The sequence below is a fragment of the Phyllostomus discolor genome, chromosome 4, assembly GCF_004126475.2.
Source record: "Phyllostomus discolor isolate MPI-MPIP mPhyDis1 chromosome 4, mPhyDis1.pri.v3, whole genome shotgun sequence".
Classification (NCBI taxonomy): Eukaryota; Metazoa; Chordata; class Mammalia; order Chiroptera; family Phyllostomidae; genus Phyllostomus; species Phyllostomus discolor.
In genome coordinates this window covers 26,065,321-26,086,733 of record NC_040906.2, presented here as the reverse complement: position 1 = coordinate 26,086,733, position 21,413 = coordinate 26,065,321, and the positions used below count along the sequence as shown (strand labels likewise).

Below are 21,413 nucleotides of genomic sequence, written 5' to 3'. Positions count from 1 at the left end.
TAAGCAGAAATGTGTCAGAATATGTTATTCATCATGTGGCTATTTTTATATCCTGTTATCCCCAATAACTATTGATTCAAAAAAGTAGGGTGGTTTTGAAGAGAATAGGTGTTGTCTCTTTCACTTGTTTTATTGGAACCAGACTGAGGGTAAAGTTCTCTGTCTTCAAAATCATCAACCATCCATGGATTACGCTCAGCCCCCTTTAGCAGTAATGCTTCTTGTATAACCGCTGTCATCAATTAAAAAACACTTCCTCGCACTCACATTACATCAACCCCCACAAAACCACTTCCTTTCCAGCAAATAGAAAACACTTGAGAGGACGAATTTGCTGTCATTTTTTTTTTTAAACACTGAAGGAGAACATTTTACCTGTCCTTGGCAAAGATGAAGTCCGACCTTTGGTATTTCTTTCTCTTCTGCTTCCAAGTTGAAGTTCTAACAGGTAAGTGGCCTATCGAATATTTCTTATTAAGTTTAATTCAAGTGAACAGCAAGAAAATCAAAGGCAGAAAATTTAGGCACCAAATAGGAAGAGTATCTTTTTGAAAGTCAGAACAATTGCAGAAGTGCCCACGTGCATGGATGGCTGAGGGCATTTGCCATCCATGTCACTGTCGATGGCATTGAGTTTGTATTGCTTCCTTTGATATCATGTTTTAAGATGAAAAAAAAATGTTTCCTCAGACAATTAAAATTTTAAATTACCTGCTTGGAGTTACCTTTTAATGGATAAAGTAGAAGAGTGGCTTACTGTTCTCTGAGAAAGATGAAAGGCAAAAAGGGCTTGTGTCAACAGAATGAAAACTACAAGTCCTGGCGTTGGGCTGGGAATTGTTTCTGGAGGAGAAATGAAATGGAAAGACTTTGAAAAAAAGGATTTTGATTTTAATCTTATCTGGGTGGTCTGTTGTCAGAAATGCCCAGGCTTCCAAAGAGTGTTTTTGGCTCAAAGCGTCCCTCTAAAAGGTCAAGGAGTAGTAGATGAAATAAAAACATTCCCCAGCCCTTGTTAGACATTTAAAAAATCATTTTGAAGCCCTCACTTCTTTCTCTTAGATGGTATATATCGGGTTCTATTTGAACAATTTAATTAATGCTACCTACAACTAAGTTAATATATGTTTCTACTACTTCTTACCCTATACATTTTATTTAGTATTACATTTATTTTATCCTAAACTCTGAGCCTTGTTCTTGAGGTTGGGAAAAGAAAAGTTCAATTATATTAAATTGGGGAGTTCTATTAACACTAAAAGTGAAGTCAGGACTTTTAGTAGGCATAATCTTATCTAGAAATTTTAGTGTTACAAAGAAATATGACTTCCCCCCCCCCCCAAAAAAAAAAACAAAAGCAGACTGGTCAAATGTTTGATCTTGTGGTGGCTCAAGGTGGCTCAGATGCTCTTAAGTAAAGAATGATGAGAAATATGGAATTAAGGTCTACTTATAAGTCCCAAGGTCAGTTTAGGACAACTTGCTTGCCTATATTTTTCCTATAACCCAATGGAATCCTTTCTTTAAAAAAGATTTTATTTATTTTTAGAGAAGGGGGAAGGAAAGGAGAAAGAGAAGGAGAAAGACATCAATGTGTGATTGCCTCTCGAGGGCCCCCTACTGGGAACCTGGCCCACAACCTAGGCATATGCTCTGACTGGGAGTCAAACCAGCAACCCTTTGGTTTGCAGGGCCATGCTCAATCCACTGAGCTACATCAGCCAGGGCCCAATGGAATCCTTTAGCAGCATAGACAACAAACGAATAGCTTCAGAATTAATATTTACTACTTCATTCACTCATTCATTCACTCATCCAGTTTTTCACATAGCACCAAGTACTTACCATGCAGAAAGTACTGTGCTAGCTGCTGTAAGTATGCTATGAGCTAAACAAGATTACTCCCTGCTCTCACCAGGCTAACTGAGTGGCTGGGAGAGAGACATTAGTAAAATAATTACAAGAATTAATGATAATTACAAATAGAACTCAGTTCTATCATAGATTGTAATAAAGAAGCCTATCTATACTGTGTGGGTGTGGCAGTGTAGGGAGGTTGGGAAGTGTAGTTCATTGAAGTCTCTCCTATGAAAGTGGCACTTGAACTGCTATTTGAAAGACAAGTAGGATTAAATGGGGAGAATGGTGTGAGGGTAGGGAATTATATTCCATACCATGAAAAGAGTAGATGCAAAGCATCTATGGTAGGAAGAAATAAAGTAAGGCCAGAACCCTGGAAGTAGACAGACGTGCCTAAGTGGAGAAGGGATACACTGAAGAAATGTGCAAAGTGAGGCTGAGAATGAAAGCGAAATCTCCCCATTGCTGTATATAGAGAGAACAAGCTTGCACATTTCAGGTCTATGAAATTTTATGAGTCCTTTCTTGCACTGGACAATGCAAATAAATAAAAGACAAAAACAAATTTAAAGTCACAGATACAGGCATGTGGTGAATTGTGTCAAACATATTTGTGTCCTTAGGCACAACTGTGAGAGTCTTGAAATGTCACAGTAGTAAATAACATTACTTTTTAAAAAAATTTTTTGATAAAATCTTTTTCTGTTGGAACACTGAATTTTTCTGTACATCTGTATACGTAAATACAAATCGGAGGCCTCTACCTACTGGAGTTGTACAACTTGGCTTGTTTACCTCCACATGATAGTGATGACTTTTTTTAAGTTCAGTGTGGAGACTTGAAACTTGAATGTCCCTTCTAACTTTTATATTGAAAAGGAGAGAGAGACAGACTGGAGAGCCTTGATTCAGTAAACCACTAGTTCTAATGGGATCTCGCTTATCTGAGCTGTTGATGTAACACACACACGGCACTTTCAATAAACAATTAAATACAGTATTTGTGCATTATATACACATTTTGCAGTGTATAATGCATACTTTTTTGCCTGAATTTTTGAGGGAAAAGTAAGGATACATATTATATATGGATATAATGACTACATACCATGGATATAATAATCCTGTGAATAATGTGCACAAAAACATGGGTGCACATTGTACGCAGCAAAATATGGTAAATGTAACTTCTTTGAATTTGTGAAATCAAACTTTTAGCAGATGACATTTATATTCTCCTATGGCTCAGCACTAAAAAAAATCGATTCATGAAAAACAACCACAGCACCTCCACTGAACTCACAATGAACATTCTTTTCATTTTGTATTATCTAGGTCTAAAGCAAAAATATCATAGTAGTATCTGTTTGTACCTATGTAATTATGATGAAAATTTTTTGTATATGTGAATCCATATTTTTATATTTCAATAGGCAGGTAAATCACAGAATAATCATTAAGGATTTAGACCCTTTCAGAGCAAAGACCCAGACTTTTTGCAGGTTCAATGTACTAAGCGCATGGACTTTCATATGTGATATTAATGTGACTACTTTAAATATTTGGGACTATTGTATACCCAACACATCTTGAAGGAAAAGAAATATCTTAAAATACCTTCCAAATCTATCCTAATGAACTTAGTGGCTCTTGAAGAGTGTGGACTCTAGCCTCAGATTGCCTAGGTCCAAACTTTGGCTTTACCACTTATTGGCTCTATAACCTTGGGCCAGTAATTCAAAGCCACAGTTTCTTCATCTGTAACACAGGGGAAAAAAATAAGAAATCAGACTGCAAGTGTTATAATGAACATCGAATGATATATTACATGAAATGCATTTAACACAGGACCCAATGCAGAGGAAGCACTCCATGCTTATAGGTTATTGTTGGTATTAGTTTTGGAAGCTTTTGAAAGCTTAGATATTTCTATTGTTTCCAGACCTATTGAGCTTCAGAGCATTGGCTAGGAATCAGTCAGTATGGGTCTTTGTTTTTGGACTGGGAAACAAGTATTCTTCAATATCTAGTGAATAAGGTCTTGCCCGCCATTCTGGCTCTTTTCTTCAGCCTGTTGCAGGACATGTAACAATGATGCTCAACCTCTGTATTCTTCTATGTATTTATTTATTTAATATTATTGAGTTTCTAATATGTTCCAGGTCCTGGGATTATTTAGAGGACCATGATGCAGTCCTTATTCTTGTGAAGCTCGTGGTTAAATGAGAAAGATAGAATGATTATGCTCCACACATATATGAATTATAAATATATTGGTGTAAGCAAAATACTATCGAGAGGATAAAGATAGGAATCTTTGTCTGGGGTTGGGGAGTTGATCTCAGGGACCTACTCGAAATAGTTCTTAAAGAATAGTGGGGGTTTCTAGGTAAATAAAGGGGTAATAAGATATTCTAATAGATGGAAACAAAAGTAACAATGTAAAAAGAATGGTCAAAAAATTCGATATGGCTTGAATATATGACCTATAAGATTGCCAAAGGATTTTGTGCCGTGACAAAAACAAGTTGATTTTTAACCTCATAAGCAAAAATGTAATGGAAGCTTTAAGTTGGAGAGTTTCTAGAAACACAATTTTGGGAGCAACCTGGAGGAGGGACTCAGATGGGAGAGATTGCTGTCGAAAAGGACAGTCAAGAAGAGGCTCTCACACATGAGGGAAGACATGAAAAGATCTGGATTGGCCATGGGGGTGGAGGAAGAAGATGGATTCAAGAGATACCCTTGAGCTAGTCAACTGGACTTGGTGACCAAGTGGATCGGGAGAGTCAGGGAGGAAGAAATGGGGAAGACTCTGAGGTTCTGAAAGTCAGACTAGTGACTCTCTTAAAGGATGAGGTTTGGGTTTGTGAGTGAATAATGAATTTAGTTTGTAACTGTTATTCTTGATGTATGAGATTTCCAAATAGAGATGTCAAAAGGAAATTGAAAATGTTCCCTGGAGTCAAGGGGTGGGGTGGGATTGAGAGAAAGCTGTGGGTCATTGGAGTAGAGATGAGAGCTGGAGCCTTGCATGTAAATGAGTTCAGGGAAGGGAGCACCTCATCTGTGTGCCCAAAGGGCTTTGCACAGCAGCTGAAGGCTGGGAAATAGTGTGGATATTCATGGGTACTCATAAAAGTCTCTCTCCCTCTCCCTGGAAGAGATTTTAGTCTATTTAACCTCATGTGATTTCCCTAGTAGGACAATTTCAAATCAATGGCAATGAAATAACTTGTTTGCAAATTAATTACTTTGTGAATATTTGCTATACAGTTTTATATCACTTCTGGGATTTTTCCATTTTCTTGAAGAAAATGGGTTTTTACTAGAAGAAAATTAATCTTTCATCTAACTTAGAGGACCAAGGGTTTGTTTTATTCCCCAGTACAGAGTTCCTTGCAGAGTATAAACAATTCACATATTGTGTGTGTGTGTGTGTGTGTGTGTGTGTGTGTGCATTTTTTGGCTTTTAACAATTTTTCCTCATTTTTTCACATTTTTGGCTTTATTTTCAGCAAATGTTAAGCATTTCTACTGGGCTTATTTTGTCGATTCTTCCTACTGATTTCAATCACTTCTTTAGATTATGGATACCATTGAATAATGATGTTAAGTATAGAAATGATGCAAATATAAAGTTTTTAGATAGTAGACTCATAAGAAATGACAATGCTTTTAGGAAAGCTGAAAAAAGTGGTAGAAAGCACATTTTTAGAATTTCTTAGTAAAAGGTCAAATGTAACAAAATAAACATTGCAATTTTTAGAACTTTGCCTCTTAAGTCTTATGTATGTGCTATGTTCAGCTAAGCTTATCATTGATTACAAAAAATGTGTTTAATAAGCATTACCAATAATTGCAAACTCAGGAGATCTTATCTTTCTATCACTCTGACACATTTTGGAGGTTTGTGGTTAGAGGGCTAAGCTGAGAAGAATAAAGTAAAATTGCTGATTTGTCTCACAGTCCCTGTATTGTGTGAATTTTCTGAATGTTTTTGTTAAAAATTTTCAACCACGAAAAATACAACTGCTTATAAACCATCCTGGTAGGATGGGTTCAATAAGACCATCTTATACAGAAGAAGTGAAGTAGTTTAGCTATTAAAAGAATCAACTTGAAAATAAACTTTTGAACCATACCACAGTGCTATTTGGTACGTGGTACAGGTGAATACATTTTTCTTCAGAGGTTTTCTTAACAGCTAACCCAAAAATGAAGATGCAAATACTCTTAAACCCTGAAATATTTGAAAACCTGAAGAAATCATCTACTATAAAGAGTCTTATTCTTGTCTTGAAAACATTAGACTATTGATATCAACAGTAATATTATAAAAATCATAGTTAGCAGCTGTTAACAGGCTTGAGCCTCTATCGGGAAGATTGTACCCTGTAGACATAGTAGTCAATGTGATTAAGAAGATACAGTACAGGTTCTCTAGAGCAGCAATTTTCAACTGGTGTGTCACGAGAATTTTTAAACCATGCAATACCTGACTATTTAATCAGGGCACTGACCTCTTTTCCCTTAGATTGTCAAATAAAAAAATGACACTGTCAACACAGCAATGGCTGTCTGGCATGAATGAATCAAAATTATACCTATTTTTTTGTCATATTGGCAAACAGATATTTTTTTTGGTGCGCTGCAGAATTTTAATAAGTATGTGTGCTGTGAGATGAAAAGGTTGAAAATCACTGCTCTAGAGTACTTACAATCTGGGAGTACCGACAAGAAGTAAACAGATACGGTATCAAAACAAAAACTAAGAATTAATATTCAGATTTCAACACTCATCAACAGGATTCAAGACAACATGCTCCTGCTTGTGTTTTTAGTAATGCATTAAATACTAAAATATATAGCAATGCTAAAAGATATACTAAAAGATATACCACAAATCTCTGACATGCTGTGGTTATGAAACACCTGGGTGTACTAGAGCAATCATTGGTCCCAGGACCCCTGTACATTGGGCAAACTTAATGACTGTGCACTCTGGAGATTCAAATAATCAACCAGATTTAAACCTGACTTTCCCTTGCTAGACATAAAAGAGCCAAGAGAATCATTATTAACCTAAACAAGTATTTATGAACCTGGGAGATATTTACAGGTGAAGAACCTGTTTCTTTAAAAGTCAGACAGATAATTTACATTAGAATCTGATATCCCAGTTAAGGAGGTATCCTGGGTAAGATGCTCACTTTTTTTTTTTACCTCAATTTAGCTTGATAAATATAAATGTAAATTGAAAGCCTTAAATGGGTAATTTCTAATAGCTCTTTGGTTCTTACATTCTATACTCAATGCTTCATCTCCCCAGATTTAAAAATATATACAGATTTATTTATTTGTCCATCCATCCATCCAAGAAATATTCATTTTGATCTACTACACATCAGGTACTATTATAGGTACTTGGGATGGATCTCTACTAAGATGAACAAGGTCACTGATTTTAAAGATTATATTATGGTGGGGTAGCCAGACAACAAATAAATAAATAAGCCTGATAATTTCAGACAATGATAAGTACTTTATTTCAGGTAATATGATAGAAAATGACTTAGGGTGTCCTCTGGATTGAGTGGTCAGTGGTTTCTACAGAAGTAAGAAGCATGTGAAGATCATACCTTTAACTGGAACCTAATCAACAAAACAAACAAGCAAGAAAAATATAATCAGAGACACTGAAATTAAGAACAAATAGACCGTAACCAGAGGGGAGATGGGAGGGGCTAATGAGGGGGGAAAGGGTGAGGGGTTTACAGGAACAACTATAAAGGACAGATAAAACCAAGGCTGGGTGGAATCAGGGGAGGGAGGTGGGGATGGCTGCGGGGTGGGGGGAGGGGGGAGAAGTGGAGAGAAAAGGCAGAAAACTGTACTTGAACAACAACATTTAAAAATATTTTTTAAAAAGAGAAATCTATAATAAAAATCATCTCTAGTTCCATAAAAGAATAATAAGAAGAAGCATGCGAAGATCAGAGAGAACATTCCAGATTTCAGACAACGAAACAATAATCCCCAAACCCTGGATCCTGCTTCTCGTGTTTGAGGAATAGAAAGAAGAACACTATGACTCAGTGTAGTGAATGACTGATATAAAATGGCTAGAGAAATAAGGTGGGTCATGCAGGTCATGGAAGCCAGGGTAAGGAATTAGATTTTATTCTAAGTGAACTGGAAAGGCCCTAGATGTTTTACAAGCAGGGCAATGGCACTATCCAACTTTACATGTTAGAAAATCGTTCTGGTTTCCTTGAGGAGAATGGATGGTAAGTGGGCAAGGGTGACAGCAGAGAGTTAGGAAGCTCTTGTAGTTCCAGAGAGGGACAATGCTAGTTTGGACAGTTGCACTTCAAATGGAGGAGAAGTGGATACATTTTACTGGGAATGAAACAGAGGGACAGGAAATCAAACTTGTTTCCTATAGACAGATTCTATCAGTGATCCTGTGAGACTCAGTTTTCATGTGGTGGCCTGCTTTTATTACACTTCCCTTGGTTGTTGCTAGTGGCATTCCAACCTTAGATTAAACCCACAATCTTTCACACACCCAAGAGTTTGTGACCTTAGCTTGTGATACAGCTGAGCTGTCTAAGCCACAGGTGGCAAACACAAGGCCTGTGGGCTGAAATCCAGCCCTCCACCTTATTTTATTCAGCCTGACACCTTGTTTCTACCCGGCGGCAGCAGCAGCGCCAAGCTCCTTGCACCTAGTTAAGCGGTAGTTACATTTATACAGTCCTAAAATGACATTTGGCCCTTTGAAGGCAACTGCGAGGCTGATGTGGCCTCCGGTGAAAATGAGTTTGACACCCCTGGCTAAGCTAGCAGTTGCTTGTAGATGAAAGAATCAGATTTGATGCATGATTTCTAAGTATACCGGGTCTGACTGCATATGTTGCTGAGCAAAGATTGAATTATGTTACAGGAAATGTGTATGAGAATGTGGGGGTGTTTACAGGATGTCTGAAACATGGACAGACAATGTATATGAGAATTTATGAGTATTGAAGATGGTATGTTAAGGAGAGGGGGGACATACACAAGATGGTGTGGGAGAGGATATATTGGAGGATGATATATTAAGAGGTGGTATGTGAAGAAAAAGGAAGAAAGAGCAAGAAAAAAGAATTTGGTTAAGGGGATGCTCACAATTTTTAAATACTGGTATGGCAGAAGAACTGACCAAACAGATTTGATACCCAAGCAGTTAAAACAGACATTGGCTATAAAAAGGGTGCTATCCTATCAGTACTCCTGATTGGACATCAGCCTTAGAGAGAAGAACATCCAGGGAGGGTAAAAAAAAAAATATTCTGGCTGCTTCTGTAGTTATATGAAAGTAATCTACAGGTTTTCCTGAAATTGTCTGCCTATCCATTAAATGATTTAGTCATGGTTATAGGTATAGCCTCCTTTCGATACTGTTTTTCAAATGTCACCAAAGACTAACAGAATTTGTGGTAAGGTATTTGAGCGTATCTGTTCTATAGATGCCAAAGTTATGATGAAGCAATTGATTAAATGCAATACCTGATCCCTTTAGTTTAAATCACAGGTGGCAAACACAAGGCCCGAGGGCCGAATCTGGCACTCCACCTTGTTTTATCTGGCCCAGCACCTTGTTTCTACCCAGTGGCAGCTGAGCTCTCGCTTAACTGTTAAGGGGTAGTTACATTTATGCAGTCCAAAAATGACATTCGGCCGTTTGAAGCCAACTGCGAAGCTGATGTGGCCCCTGGTGAAAATGAGTTTGACGCCCCTGGTTTAAAGCATTCAAATTGCAGACTTAGATTTATTTGCCCCCAGATGGTTTTCCAGACGGAGTGTTTAAGTATTCAATATGTGGAAAATTAAGTCAGGCTTCTTATCACTACATTCAATAATAAAAAGGTGACCTAGGTAATTTTTAGACTAATTATGATAAGATGAAAAAAAAATAAGCATGTCCAGGAGAAATAACACTTTGGAAGGAATCTCCGGTTACTCCTCCAATGTCAATGGCATGAACCCTTGACACTGTCACTCAAGAAAACTTTAGATAGTCTTCCTGGCCCTACCTACACACTTCTATGGGCAAGTAAGGTAGTCTCATTCATTCCCCCTTTTCCTGACTTCCTGGAACAGCCCAATAAGATGCTGGGACAGAGAGGGATGATGGGAACATGATTTCTTCCCTAGAGGATCCAACAGCACAGTAGTACCTCTTTCGGTTATTTGTAGTCTCATATGGTGGGTATGTTCTGATCCTCGATCCACATATGGTAAATGTTAGAAAGTACTTTAAGATGTTTTGGTCTCACTTCCTTATTTCACAGACGACGAGACTGAAGTCCAGAGGGGTACTCTAGTCACAGAGGCTTGCTAATCCCAGAGCCAGAATTTTCCTCTGGTTTCCTTGGGAGCCACTGCATTGGGCTTCTACCATCCTGTACTACTGACTATTACATTTCATCTTGTGTTGGGTTACAAGTCATTGGGTAGACACAAAAGGGAAAAAGTTGATACAAAATCATCTTTAGAAATAGAAGACAATGCATTGTATCTGTCTGTACACACAATGGCCACAGAAACTTTTGCCCCAAGATGTCTTTGTGGTTTACTTGCTGCCATTCTTAGTCCTTGGGAAGTTTACTCTGATCATTTCTAAAGGAACTGAGAGCAAACCCACTAATTGTATGTTCCACAGCAGATGGTAGAGATACAAGCATCAAAACCATAATAGCGCAACATAGTTCACTCAGACAAATAAGTCCTCAAACAAAACAACTTTCACTTTCATATAATGCAGACTTCATCTCTTCTCATATTATTGGGTCCCCCCCCCCATGCTTATATTATTCCCTGTATTTTAGAAATAAAATAAGCATTATTTTCTCTATACTTTAAAAATATTTATTTATTTATAAAATCTTCACCTGAGGATATGTTTATTGATTTGAGAGAGAGAGAGAGAAAGGAGGGGGGAGAAAGAGAAACATTGATCAGTTGTTTCCATTATCTTGTTTCCTTTGTGCCTATTTTTTAGGGTGTGCTTGTCATTGCATTAAAATGTTATTTGTAGATATGATTTGAGGCCTAGGATGTTAAGTCTTTTCTATCTGAAATAGTTTGCATTTTTACTTTTAAAAGCCTACGGGTAATAAGAATCCAAAATCACCTTCAACAAAATCTAAGAATTGAGGTTTTGTGAACCACTGAAGTGATTCAAAAGTACCATCTGTATGAGGGCTGGTTTACTTTTGGTTTACCCAAACTCCAAGAATGCAATTTTGGGGAATCCCAGCTTATCGAGGAAATGGTCTTCTACTAGATATCTCACTTTTTACACTCTGGGAGTTGAAACATGAAAACAAAAGTTTGAATATGGGAGAACAGCAAGTGCTCTCAGAGTAACAGCAGTTACTAAGCTCTGCTTATCTCTCTGGGTTCTGGTTCTCCAAATTTAACCTAGTAATTTCTTCTCTTTGTGTCAGCTCTATACTCCTCTTAATAATATTTTTAGACACTTTGTTCAGCATTTTAGTTTTTGTATATGGGAATTAGATAGAATAATCTGGATTGCCATAACAGAGAACTAGAATCCTTGTTTGTATATTCACAAGCAAACCCCAAGTTGAAAATCTATGTCTTAGTAATATGAGAGATGCAGATTGAAGTCAACAGACATTGAGAAAAGTGAGGGATTTCCGGACAAGATGGAGGCACAGACAGAAACCCTTCCCTTCCTTGCACAACCAAAAGGAGGAGAACAACCCATCTAAAATCAATAAACAGCCAGAAGTGCCAGAAAATCAAACTGCATGGAATTCTGACAACCAAAGAATTAAAGAAACAGTCAATTAGAACAACCAGACCAGTAAGAACCCACATGGGTGGGACTGGCTGAATGGGAAACTGAGACTCAGAGCTCACTGTGAACTGTGGAGGCTGCCAAGGTGGGAGAAACTCCCAGTCTCACATGAGAGTCCATTGGAAAGTGGGCTAGAGATGAACAGGTGAGCTGCATTGTTCCCAATCTGAACCTTCCTCCCCAGATAACACTGCGGCACAGCAAGGAGGGTTGCCCTGCCCTGGTGCATACTCAAGGCCCAGCCCCCTTACAACTTAACAGGTGTGCCGAGACAAAGAAATATGGCCAAATGAAAGAACAGGACAAAGCTTCAGAAAGAGAACTAAGCAATGAGGACATAGCCAACCTATCTGATGGAGAATTTAAAGCCCTGGTAATCAAAATGCTCATAGAATGGATTGAACTTGCTCAAAAAATGAAAGAACAAATGAAACACACCCAAAACGAAATAAAGTAAAATATTCAGGGAACCAACAGTGACAGGAAGGAAGTGACCAAAGGAAGAAATAAACATCCAACCGGAACATAATGAAGAAACAAGAATTCAAAAAGTGAAGAGAGGCTGAGGAATCTCTGGGACAACCCAAAATGTTCCAATATATGAATTATAGGGGTGCCAGAAGGAGAAGAACAAGAGTAAGAAATTGAAAACTTATTTGAACAAATAATGAAGGAAAACTTCCCCAATCTGGCAAAGGAAATAGACTTCTGAGAAGTCCAGGAAGCCCTGAGAGTCTGAAAGAAGTTGGACCCAGAGAGGAACACACCAAGGCACATCATCATTAAGTTACCCCAAGATTAAAGATAAGAGAGAATCCTAAAAGAAGCAAGATGAAAGGAGAGAGTTACCTACAAAGGAGTTCCCATAAGGTTATCAGCTGATTTCTCAAAAAAAACCTTGCAGGCAAGAAGGGCCTAGAAAGAAATATTTGAAATCATGAAAGGTAAGGACCTACATCCAAGATTACTCTATCATTTAGAATGGAAGGGCAGATAAGGTGCTTCCCAGATAAGGTCAAGTTAAAGGAGTTCATTTTCACCAAGCCATTATTATATGAACTGTTAAAGGGATTATCTAAGAAAAAGAAGATAAAAAATGTGAACAGTAAAATGACAACAAATTCACAGCTATCAACAAATGAACCTAAAAGAAAAGACAATGAAAACATAAACTAAGCAAACAGCTAGAAGAAGAACAGAATCAGGGAAATGAACATCACATGGAGAGATTTTAGTGGGGAGGGGGAAGGGAGGAATGGGGGGAGGAAGGTACAGGGAAGAACAAGCATAACTGGTAGGCATAAAATAGATAGAGAGAGAGATAAAAAATGGTATAGGAAACAGAACTGAAAGAACTTATATGTACAACCCATGGACAGGAACTAAATGGGGGGAATGCTGGAGGGTTGGGGGGTGCAGGGTGGAGAGGGGGTAAAGGGGGAGAAATTGGGAAAACTGTAATAGCATAATCAATAAAATATACTTAAAAAAGAAAAAAGAAAAGAAAAATGAGTAACTCTGATAAATCTTAAATAAAATTAAGGCAACTAGTGCAAGTAGAGTTGTGGTAAATGAATCCTCCTGCATAATACTAGTCATACTATAAATAGATTTTTCAGTAATATGGTAATACACAGTGTCATAATAACGTTTAAACAATTTGACCAAATATCATAACATTTATGTAAGAGCAAAATGTTAAAAACCCAATATTTAATATTAGAAATGCTTTAACAAATTATGATAAATTCATGTTATAGCCTTTTAAAGCAATCATTAAAAAGGATAATTATGATGACTGTCAAAATGGAATGTTTATGATATAACATTAAATGACAATACAGGAACACAAAATAATATGTTTGCTATATAAAACAAGTATATATCTGAAAGATAAAAAGCAAAAATACACAGATATTTCAGAATTAAAACAGAGATTTTTTTAATGTATTTTTTTATTCCTCACTTGAAGATATGTTTATTGATTTTTAGAGAGAGAAGGAGGGGAGAGAAAGAGAGGGGAAAAAATCAATGTGAGAGAGTAACAAAGATCAGTTGCCTCACATAGGCACTCTAACTGGGGATTGAATCTGCAACCTAGGTATGCGATCTGACTGGGGATTGAACCTGTAATCTTTCGGTGTGCAGGACAATGCTCCAACCAACTGAGCCACCAGACTAGAACAGAGATTTTAAAACAAGTAAAAAACCATTGTGGTAATATTTTTCCCAAACAATTTCAGCATAAAACTTTCTCACATTAAAAAAAAGATCCAAAATTTTTTTAAAAGGAAGGCAAAAAGCAGTTTGAATTTATAATCTATTAATTTAGAATCTGCATCTAGCTCAAAACCATTTCAGGTTTTTCCTTTTGTGATCCTAAGTAGCTCACAAAAACAACCTTGGCTTCCTATAAGCTTAAAATTTATCCGAAAGAATGAAACAGTAAGTGAAAATCTAGGGCCTTAGGTTTTTTATCAGAAATAAAACTGAAATGAAACCACTGATATAGTTTTCAATGGATGAGGTTCAGAGAAGACACACATTTCTATCATTTGAAAATGATTCATCTGTTCTTTAAGCTCTAGCAGGAGAGTATAATCTAAATATATATTTAAATACATTTTTAGTTTAAGCTATTTGTACTTTTAAAAGATTTTTCTTAACTACATCATTCCCCAAATCTCTCCCCCAACTCTCCTTGACTAAGTGCTAATCCTCCTTCAATTTCAATGATAAAAGTCATTTCCTCAAAGTGGCATTTTCTGATTCTCCACTAAAATTCAAACAAATCCCACCACCTTTATTTGATTAGTACTCCATTCCTTGCACAAATATGGTGAGTTACTACATATTTATTTGTTTATCATCTGTTTCCAGCATAGGAGCTGCCAAGTGGCAGGGACCATATCTGTTTGATTTGTACTTTGTAAATATATTACCTAATATATTGCATATTATATATTCATATATGACAAATGCATGTCTGGTTAGGTTTCTCCTAGGGCACAGTTTTAACTATTGCCATGTTCTTTGTTGTTGTTGTGAAGTTCTGTCATTTGGTGCAATAGGAGTGACTTTATGAATGAAGAGAGTATTACTTTTGTGTTCAAATATAATTACTAAGATTATCTCTGCACAAAATATCACTTTGACTTTGTTTTTTCCCCTTTAACCCAGGAGAAACCAAACATTCTGCCAAATCTGAAATGATTTCATATCACAACGGAGGCGTACAAATTTTATGCAAGTGCCCTGAGGATGTTCGGCAATTCAGGTTGCAGTTGCTAAAAGGGACTCAAGTATTCTGTAATCTTGCTAAAGCAAAGGGAAGCGGAAACACACCACCCACTGAGAACCTGAAATCCTGTCAGTTATCCAATGATAGTGTCTCTTTTTTTCTGAACAACTTGGACAGTTCTCATGCCAGCTATTACATCTGCAATCTATCAATTTTTGATCCCCCTCCTTTCCGAGAGATTGTTACCCGAGAGTATTTGCATGTTTATGGTAAGACGTTGTTTTCATCTTCGGAATGTAGTGTGCATTTGTACTTTGACAACTTTTCTCACTCACAAAAACAAACAAATAAGTATCTTTTGTGTTGAAGTTCATTTAGGTGCAATTGATGGCAATCATTTATGATGAAAATATGCAAAGATGATTTATTAATAATAATTAGTATTCATCGACATTATCCAATTTAATCGTGTAAACTGATCAGTTAGCAATAGGTTATGTTGTCTTTAAAACACATATGCCATTGAAAATCAGGAAAATGAAGACAAATACTGAAATCCATGACTTAATGACTATTACTTCTATTTACTTAACACTTATATTATTGATTTTATGCTTGGTTTGTGAGCTGCAATGAGATGACTGAAAAATAAGTTTTATGTCATCAATTTTCCTGCTTATTCTTTTACAAAAAATATAGACAGAGAAGTCCTTTTTATTAATCCTATTTGTAAACATGTATAGGCATAGAATCTCTTAGGTTTTAGGTTTTGGATTCTTGCTACAAAATTGAAATGATGTCATTTATTACTTACTGGATTTCATGGTTGGAGTGAAGACAAGCTCATTTGATTAAATAGCACTTTTAAATTTGGTAAAAGAACTTGTGATTCAGCACTGAAAGGGAAGATTTCTTAGAACTTTTTCTTAATGTACCTTCTTTTCTAACCCAGAATCACAGCTTTGTTGCCAACTGAAGTTCTGGTTACCCCTGGGATGTGTAGCTTTTGTTGTCGTCTACATTTTTGGATGCGTATTTTTATGTTGGCTTACAAAAAAGGTGAGCAATGTCTGTCTCTTCTTGCATCTGCTTTACTGAGAACTATCAGTGGTTATTTACTCATCATAGTATGTATTACTCTTGCCAGAGTAAACTGATCAACAAATAGACAATTTCTTTTTTCTCAAGATATAACCACTAATTAAACTACTAACTTGAAGCAGAAATTTATCTTATAGATGCTTTATTTAAAAAACTATTCAATGGCATTACTACATGACATGATATATGCTATATATTCAATAAAAATGAGGCCAATAAAAGACAAAAAGGAGAAAGGTAAAAACATAAAAATACTTGTTTCTGACTTTTAAAAATTATTTAACATGGATTGCACATTTGATTCTAAGCTTCCTACAAGTCAGGACAAAGATGAAAAGTTATGTTTCACTCAGTTGGTCAATTAAGAAATAATCAGTGAGAAAGTCTTATAAGGCACCAGTAGTAGCTGAGAAGTAAATGGCCAGCTTCTTTGCGTGGTAAATTATTAGAACTCCTTATTTTTTTAAAGAAAACCACTGAAAAGTTATGCAGAAAGATAACACAATAACAATAATGACAACAAAAATCTTTCTGTGCTAAGAGTTCTTTTGAGTCTTTCACAACACAGGTTCTCAAAGGACTTATGCCATCCTGCATATTACTCAAGTATGCTAATACTCAAGTGTACCCACATAGTGTCCATAGTGGACACTATGTCTGATCATTGGTCAGACACTATATGTGTCTATGCCAGGATGGAATATGAAAAGAGATAAAGAAGGAAGAGAGTGCGATAGGGCCCATGATCTAAATGGACTGGGGAAAGGACGATAAAGGCAAAAATGAGGAAGTTAGTTCAGCAAAAATATTCATATTTACTTGTCAATATTATTCTGCTACTTAGCCTGAAGCCAGGAGCCCAAGTCCCGTTACATTTGTCACGTAGCACTTCAACAAAGAATAGACAAAAATAAACAAATAATAAAGCAAAAATAAGTAAACAAACCAGAAAACAGGAATGGAGATAGGGGAGAGCAGATGACAAACCAAGTTTTCGCTTTTTCTTCCAGAAGTGTCCGTCCAGCGTGCACGACCCTAACAGTGAGTACATGATCATGGCAGCAGTGAACACGGCCAAGAAGCCTGGACTCACAGGTACAGCGACATCTAGGGGTTTGGGAGGGAAGAGCATGCTTCACAGTAAGCTTGGGATTTTAATTTATGGTTTTGAAGGGGAAAGGCCTCTAAGTTTGAACTGTAGTATTTTCTGTGAAAAGCTGAATTTTTATTTTAACTGAAGTTACAATTTCTGAAGTGCATTAAAAACAAACAGGTTTGTAAACTATCATTAAAAATAACCAAACAAGTTCATAAACCATTATTGTATCAAGGCAATTTTCCAATTGATATTTTAAAAATTTAGATGATTCTAAGACTTCCCTGTTGAAAAGTTCATTAAGTCATACAATGGAATTTACTGAATATAACTTAGGTGCAAAAATCTGAGTTATGTAAAAATCTGGGAGATACGTAATTCATGGAGACTTTTGACTGAGATTTGGAAGAGAGTTCTGGGTTGATGTTACCAAGGGGGAGAAAGAAGAATTGGTGAAGATATTGTTAAAATGTGCACATTTAAAGAACCTTGATGTCATACAAAGCCAGTTAGGTGGGACTTTGACCTTCTTTATTAACAGTGTTATCGACTTGAGTGTCATTAAGTTGAGGAGCATTCAGAAAGTTTGAAGCACCTATTGTGGAAAAAGTATAAGTTTCATGCTTCTGAGGTTGGAATGATATGAGGTATACAGTGAGAGGGAAGGCATTGCATTTTTGCCACAACTCAGTGGTGAAAAATTTATGTTAAAGAAACACACGAAACATCTGTCATCATAGAATTAAAATATGAAAAAGAACTTTTTAGTCCATCTCCTCATTTTTTAGATGCCCAGAATGTTCAGTGACTTCTTTGTTGCCCAGAGATTGAATACCATAGCTTTGCCCCTACCAAAGAATTTATGTTTCATGTAACTTTGCTATTGAAAAAAATCTCTCTCAACCTCTTTGCTTGTAATAATATGTCCGCCTTGATTTGGAACCCTGAAAGCAGACCCTGAGACAGATGCTTGGGTGCAAGTAGTTTAGATGGAAGGTGACCCCAAGAAGAAGGGGTTATGGAGGAGGGCAGGTGAGGCAGGTAAGGAGGAAAAGCAAATGAAGGTTGCATTACCAAGATCTCAGCTAGAGGTCACAGGACCTCTGAGAAGTATACAGATATACTCTCATAAGTGGGGCACTTATCCACTGGCTCCCATCACCACTGGTTTGAGGTTGCCTGCAGGGCATATTAACCTCCCTCATCCCTGAGCTGTGCCCTGTGCTTGAAATGAGCTGGCTCACAGGTGATCAGAGGAAGGCCTGCGGCAGAAAAGCAGAGAAGTGTGTGATGGGGCTGTTGTACTCAGAGTACTAGAACAGTCAAAATGCACAGAAATGTCCACCCCAGCTGTGGCTGAAATCAGAGGTGGGTGGTTCCACATCCCACCTACCAAGCCCAGCATATATCTTGTAATTAGATTTAAATAAATGTGAAAATGGTCAGAGTGTAAGCTTCTTGAGGGAAGGCAGGATCTTTCTTCTCTATATTCTGAAAGCATTACACATACACAGTTCCAAGCAAAGCCTGGCTCAGCACCTCTGTCAAATATTTATTGAATGATTATTATGTGAATAGTACTGTGCTATTGGATAGAGGAAGGGAAGGCCCAAGACAGTCCTCATTTTCAGTTTGTAATATCACTGGGAGAGGTGATACATTTCTATGGAGGGTGGAGTCACATGACAGTGTCAAAAGTACTCAATTAATGTGAGATGGAGAGTTCAGATAACATCTGCTATAGGAATTGAGAGTGGGCTGAGTAAAGCTTCATGGAAAATGTGGAACTGGTGCTGGGTCTTAAAGGATAGAGGAGAGTTTGGATGGGGTTTACCTGTGTGTGCACACATGTGTGTTTGTGTGTTTATTAGAGGCAGAGAAGAGGGGAAAGCTTGTTGAAGGGAATAGGCACATGGAGAGCTTTTAACGAATTTATGCTAAATTTCTGTTACAGATGTTACTCGTAACCTGGGACTCTCTAGTCCTCCAGCATGAACCTCATTGGCCATGTCCCCGCTACCTGAAGTGCAAGATTTCCTTATTTCCTAGACCATGGAGCATCTGACTTGATTCGACTACATACATCTTCTACCGGTGTTTGTTCAATCTGGACCAGTGACTGCATCAGTCAACAGAGATTTCAACAGACTGCCTCAGTGCTGTTGAGTGCTATCCAAACAAATGTCCTTTCAGAACTAGCTTTACAGAAAGCCTGGCTCATGCGTGCTCAACAAATGGACCTCGCTGGACTGGAATCACTGTCTTCACATCTGCTTCTAGCAGCACATCAGCCAGTAAACAAGCACATCTACAAATGTTTTTAAAATGTGTTTAGGGTACTAAATCTACAAAGTGAATGGGCAGCCAAGGGCCAGCATCTGTCCACATTTCATGAACAGACTACCTCTTCTCCTTATAGGATGAACATCCCTCTTTTAATCAGACAGTAGCAGGAGAGGCTACAAAATTGTAGCTATTTTATTTCTGAGGTGTCAACATGTAACTATAGTGTACTAATACATGAGTACACAGTACTCTTTTCCAACTTCTGAACCTCAGTCCACCACTCCACCAAGAGTGTAGATGCCTTCTACTCTCAATTTTCTGTTTGAACATGCTTCTTCATGACTGAGTAGGGAGCTATGTCTATATTTTTCCTCTACTGTTCAATAAAATACATATATATATAATATTCATTAATATATTATATATAGTCACAGCCTATATTCTCCCTACAAGTATATTTCTGCTCCCAGTAAACACCTTCCCCCAGAAATTCAGTTAAAATGGTATACTTTTTTGACTTGTTGGTATTAGTTGTAGGAAACACTGACCAGAATGAAAAGTGACTTCATTTTATGACTCTGTTTTCTACGATTATCTATGTTTTCAAGGTGCTATTAATTACAAGCTAGGCTATTTTTGTAGATCATATTACAATTGCAAAAAAATAAAACCTGTAACTGTCAAACATTGTCCTGGGATAGAGCCAACGACCTATTCAGCAAGAAAACTACAGTTTCTGGAGGTCACTGCCAAACTACAGTCATGCTGCCACTGGCATTGACAGGTTGAAATTAACTCTATTAACCTGGAGCAGGGTTGAGAGACTCCCCCGATCTAGAGACAACCAGGTATGCTTGCCCCCAGAGACTGAAGCCAGCCTGGGACCATAGTGGGTCAGCCTGCACGTGTACCACCAGGATCTATGAAGAAGCACAGACGTGTCAGAGAACTTCTGCATGATTGCTGCTCCTAGAAATCATTCAGCCTGGAAACTGACCTGGCCTTTTAAGATAGTCCTCCTTCAAATATAATTTGATTAGAAAGGTTCTTCAATACCTGGAATGTGAATATTCTTAGCCTAGATATTTTCTCTATTTTCTGTCTGCTTGCCAAAGACTTCTAAAACAGCCAATGCATATTCAATATTTTTAATAGTTTATTTTCATTGTATTTTTTTCCATTATTATTGATCACCCTAATACCCTGTCCCAACTCCACCCCCACCCCTGCAATCACTGCCTGTTGTCTGTGTCCATGAGTTCTTTTTCTTTTTTGCTCAGTCCCACCACCCCCAGCCTCCCTTTCCCCAAGACCAAAATAGAAATGGATTCATAGATAGAGAACAGGATGACAACTCAATGATATTTTCAACTTTAGGTGAAATGGGATTATTTAGTAGTTTTAGAATTTGTAATTGCCTGCTTATAGATTACTTTCTAAAAGACACCTGATTTGTCATTATGCATGCTTATATTATTTTAAGAATGTGTAATGCTGGATGTGTACAGTACAATACTGAATTTGTAATTTGAATCAAGTATGGTGTTCTCTTTTCAATGGACTTGAACAACCTAGCTGGCCTTGCAGAGGTGTTCCCTAAGTTATTTGCAGCTTTCTGTGTGGAGGATCAGGGTGGGGGGAGATCTGGTTGTCTAGGCTGTGCCCTGAAGCATCCTCATCCTCAGCATGGGACATTTCAAAGTGAATTATTGAAAGATACAATTTCTATGAAATAAAAACTGGTTTTAAGAGGAGCTACCTATGAACTGGATTTTAGTAGTAGTAGGACGCTAAAGAATAAACATTTGATATGCAGCCACTAAAAATACATCTCAGTGTTTTCTTGGGGGGAGGAAATGATTACTTTAGCAAATTTGTCATTGTTCTTGAAGATAGTTCTATTGCTTAGAACTATCACTCTTTTCATCACTCTTTTCATTTTCTTTCTTTCTCTC

General features: G+C 37.2%; 1 protein-coding gene across 1 annotated transcript; it reads left to right on the top strand.

The window, feature by feature from the left end:
* Nucleotides 1–323: 323 nt before the first annotated feature.
* ICOS (inducible T cell costimulator) lies at nucleotides 324–21,284 on the top strand. The gene is made up of 5 exons (XM_028510810.2): nucleotides 324–448; nucleotides 14,915–15,244; nucleotides 15,928–16,034; nucleotides 17,087–17,171; nucleotides 19,127–21,284. The coding sequence occupies exons 1-5, from the start codon at nucleotides 391–393 to the stop codon at nucleotides 19,165–19,167; spliced, it is 621 nt and encodes a 206-aa protein (XP_028366611.1). The 5' UTR covers nucleotides 324–390; the 3' UTR covers nucleotides 19,168–21,284.
* Nucleotides 21,285–21,413: the final 129 nt, after the last annotated feature.

Coding starts and splice junctions, on each gene's coding strand:
- ICOS (XM_028510810.2), top strand. CDS start 391: ATGAAGTCCGACCTTTGGTATTTCTTTCTCTTCTGCTTCCAAGTTGAA. Junction 449..14,914: donor CCAAGTTGAAGTTCTAACAG/GTAAGTGGCCTA, acceptor CCTTTAACCCAG/GAGAAACCAAACATTCTGCC. Junction 17,172..19,126: donor CAAGAAGCCTGGACTCACAG/GTACAGCGACAT, acceptor TTTCTGTTACAG/ATGTTACTCGTAACCTGGGA.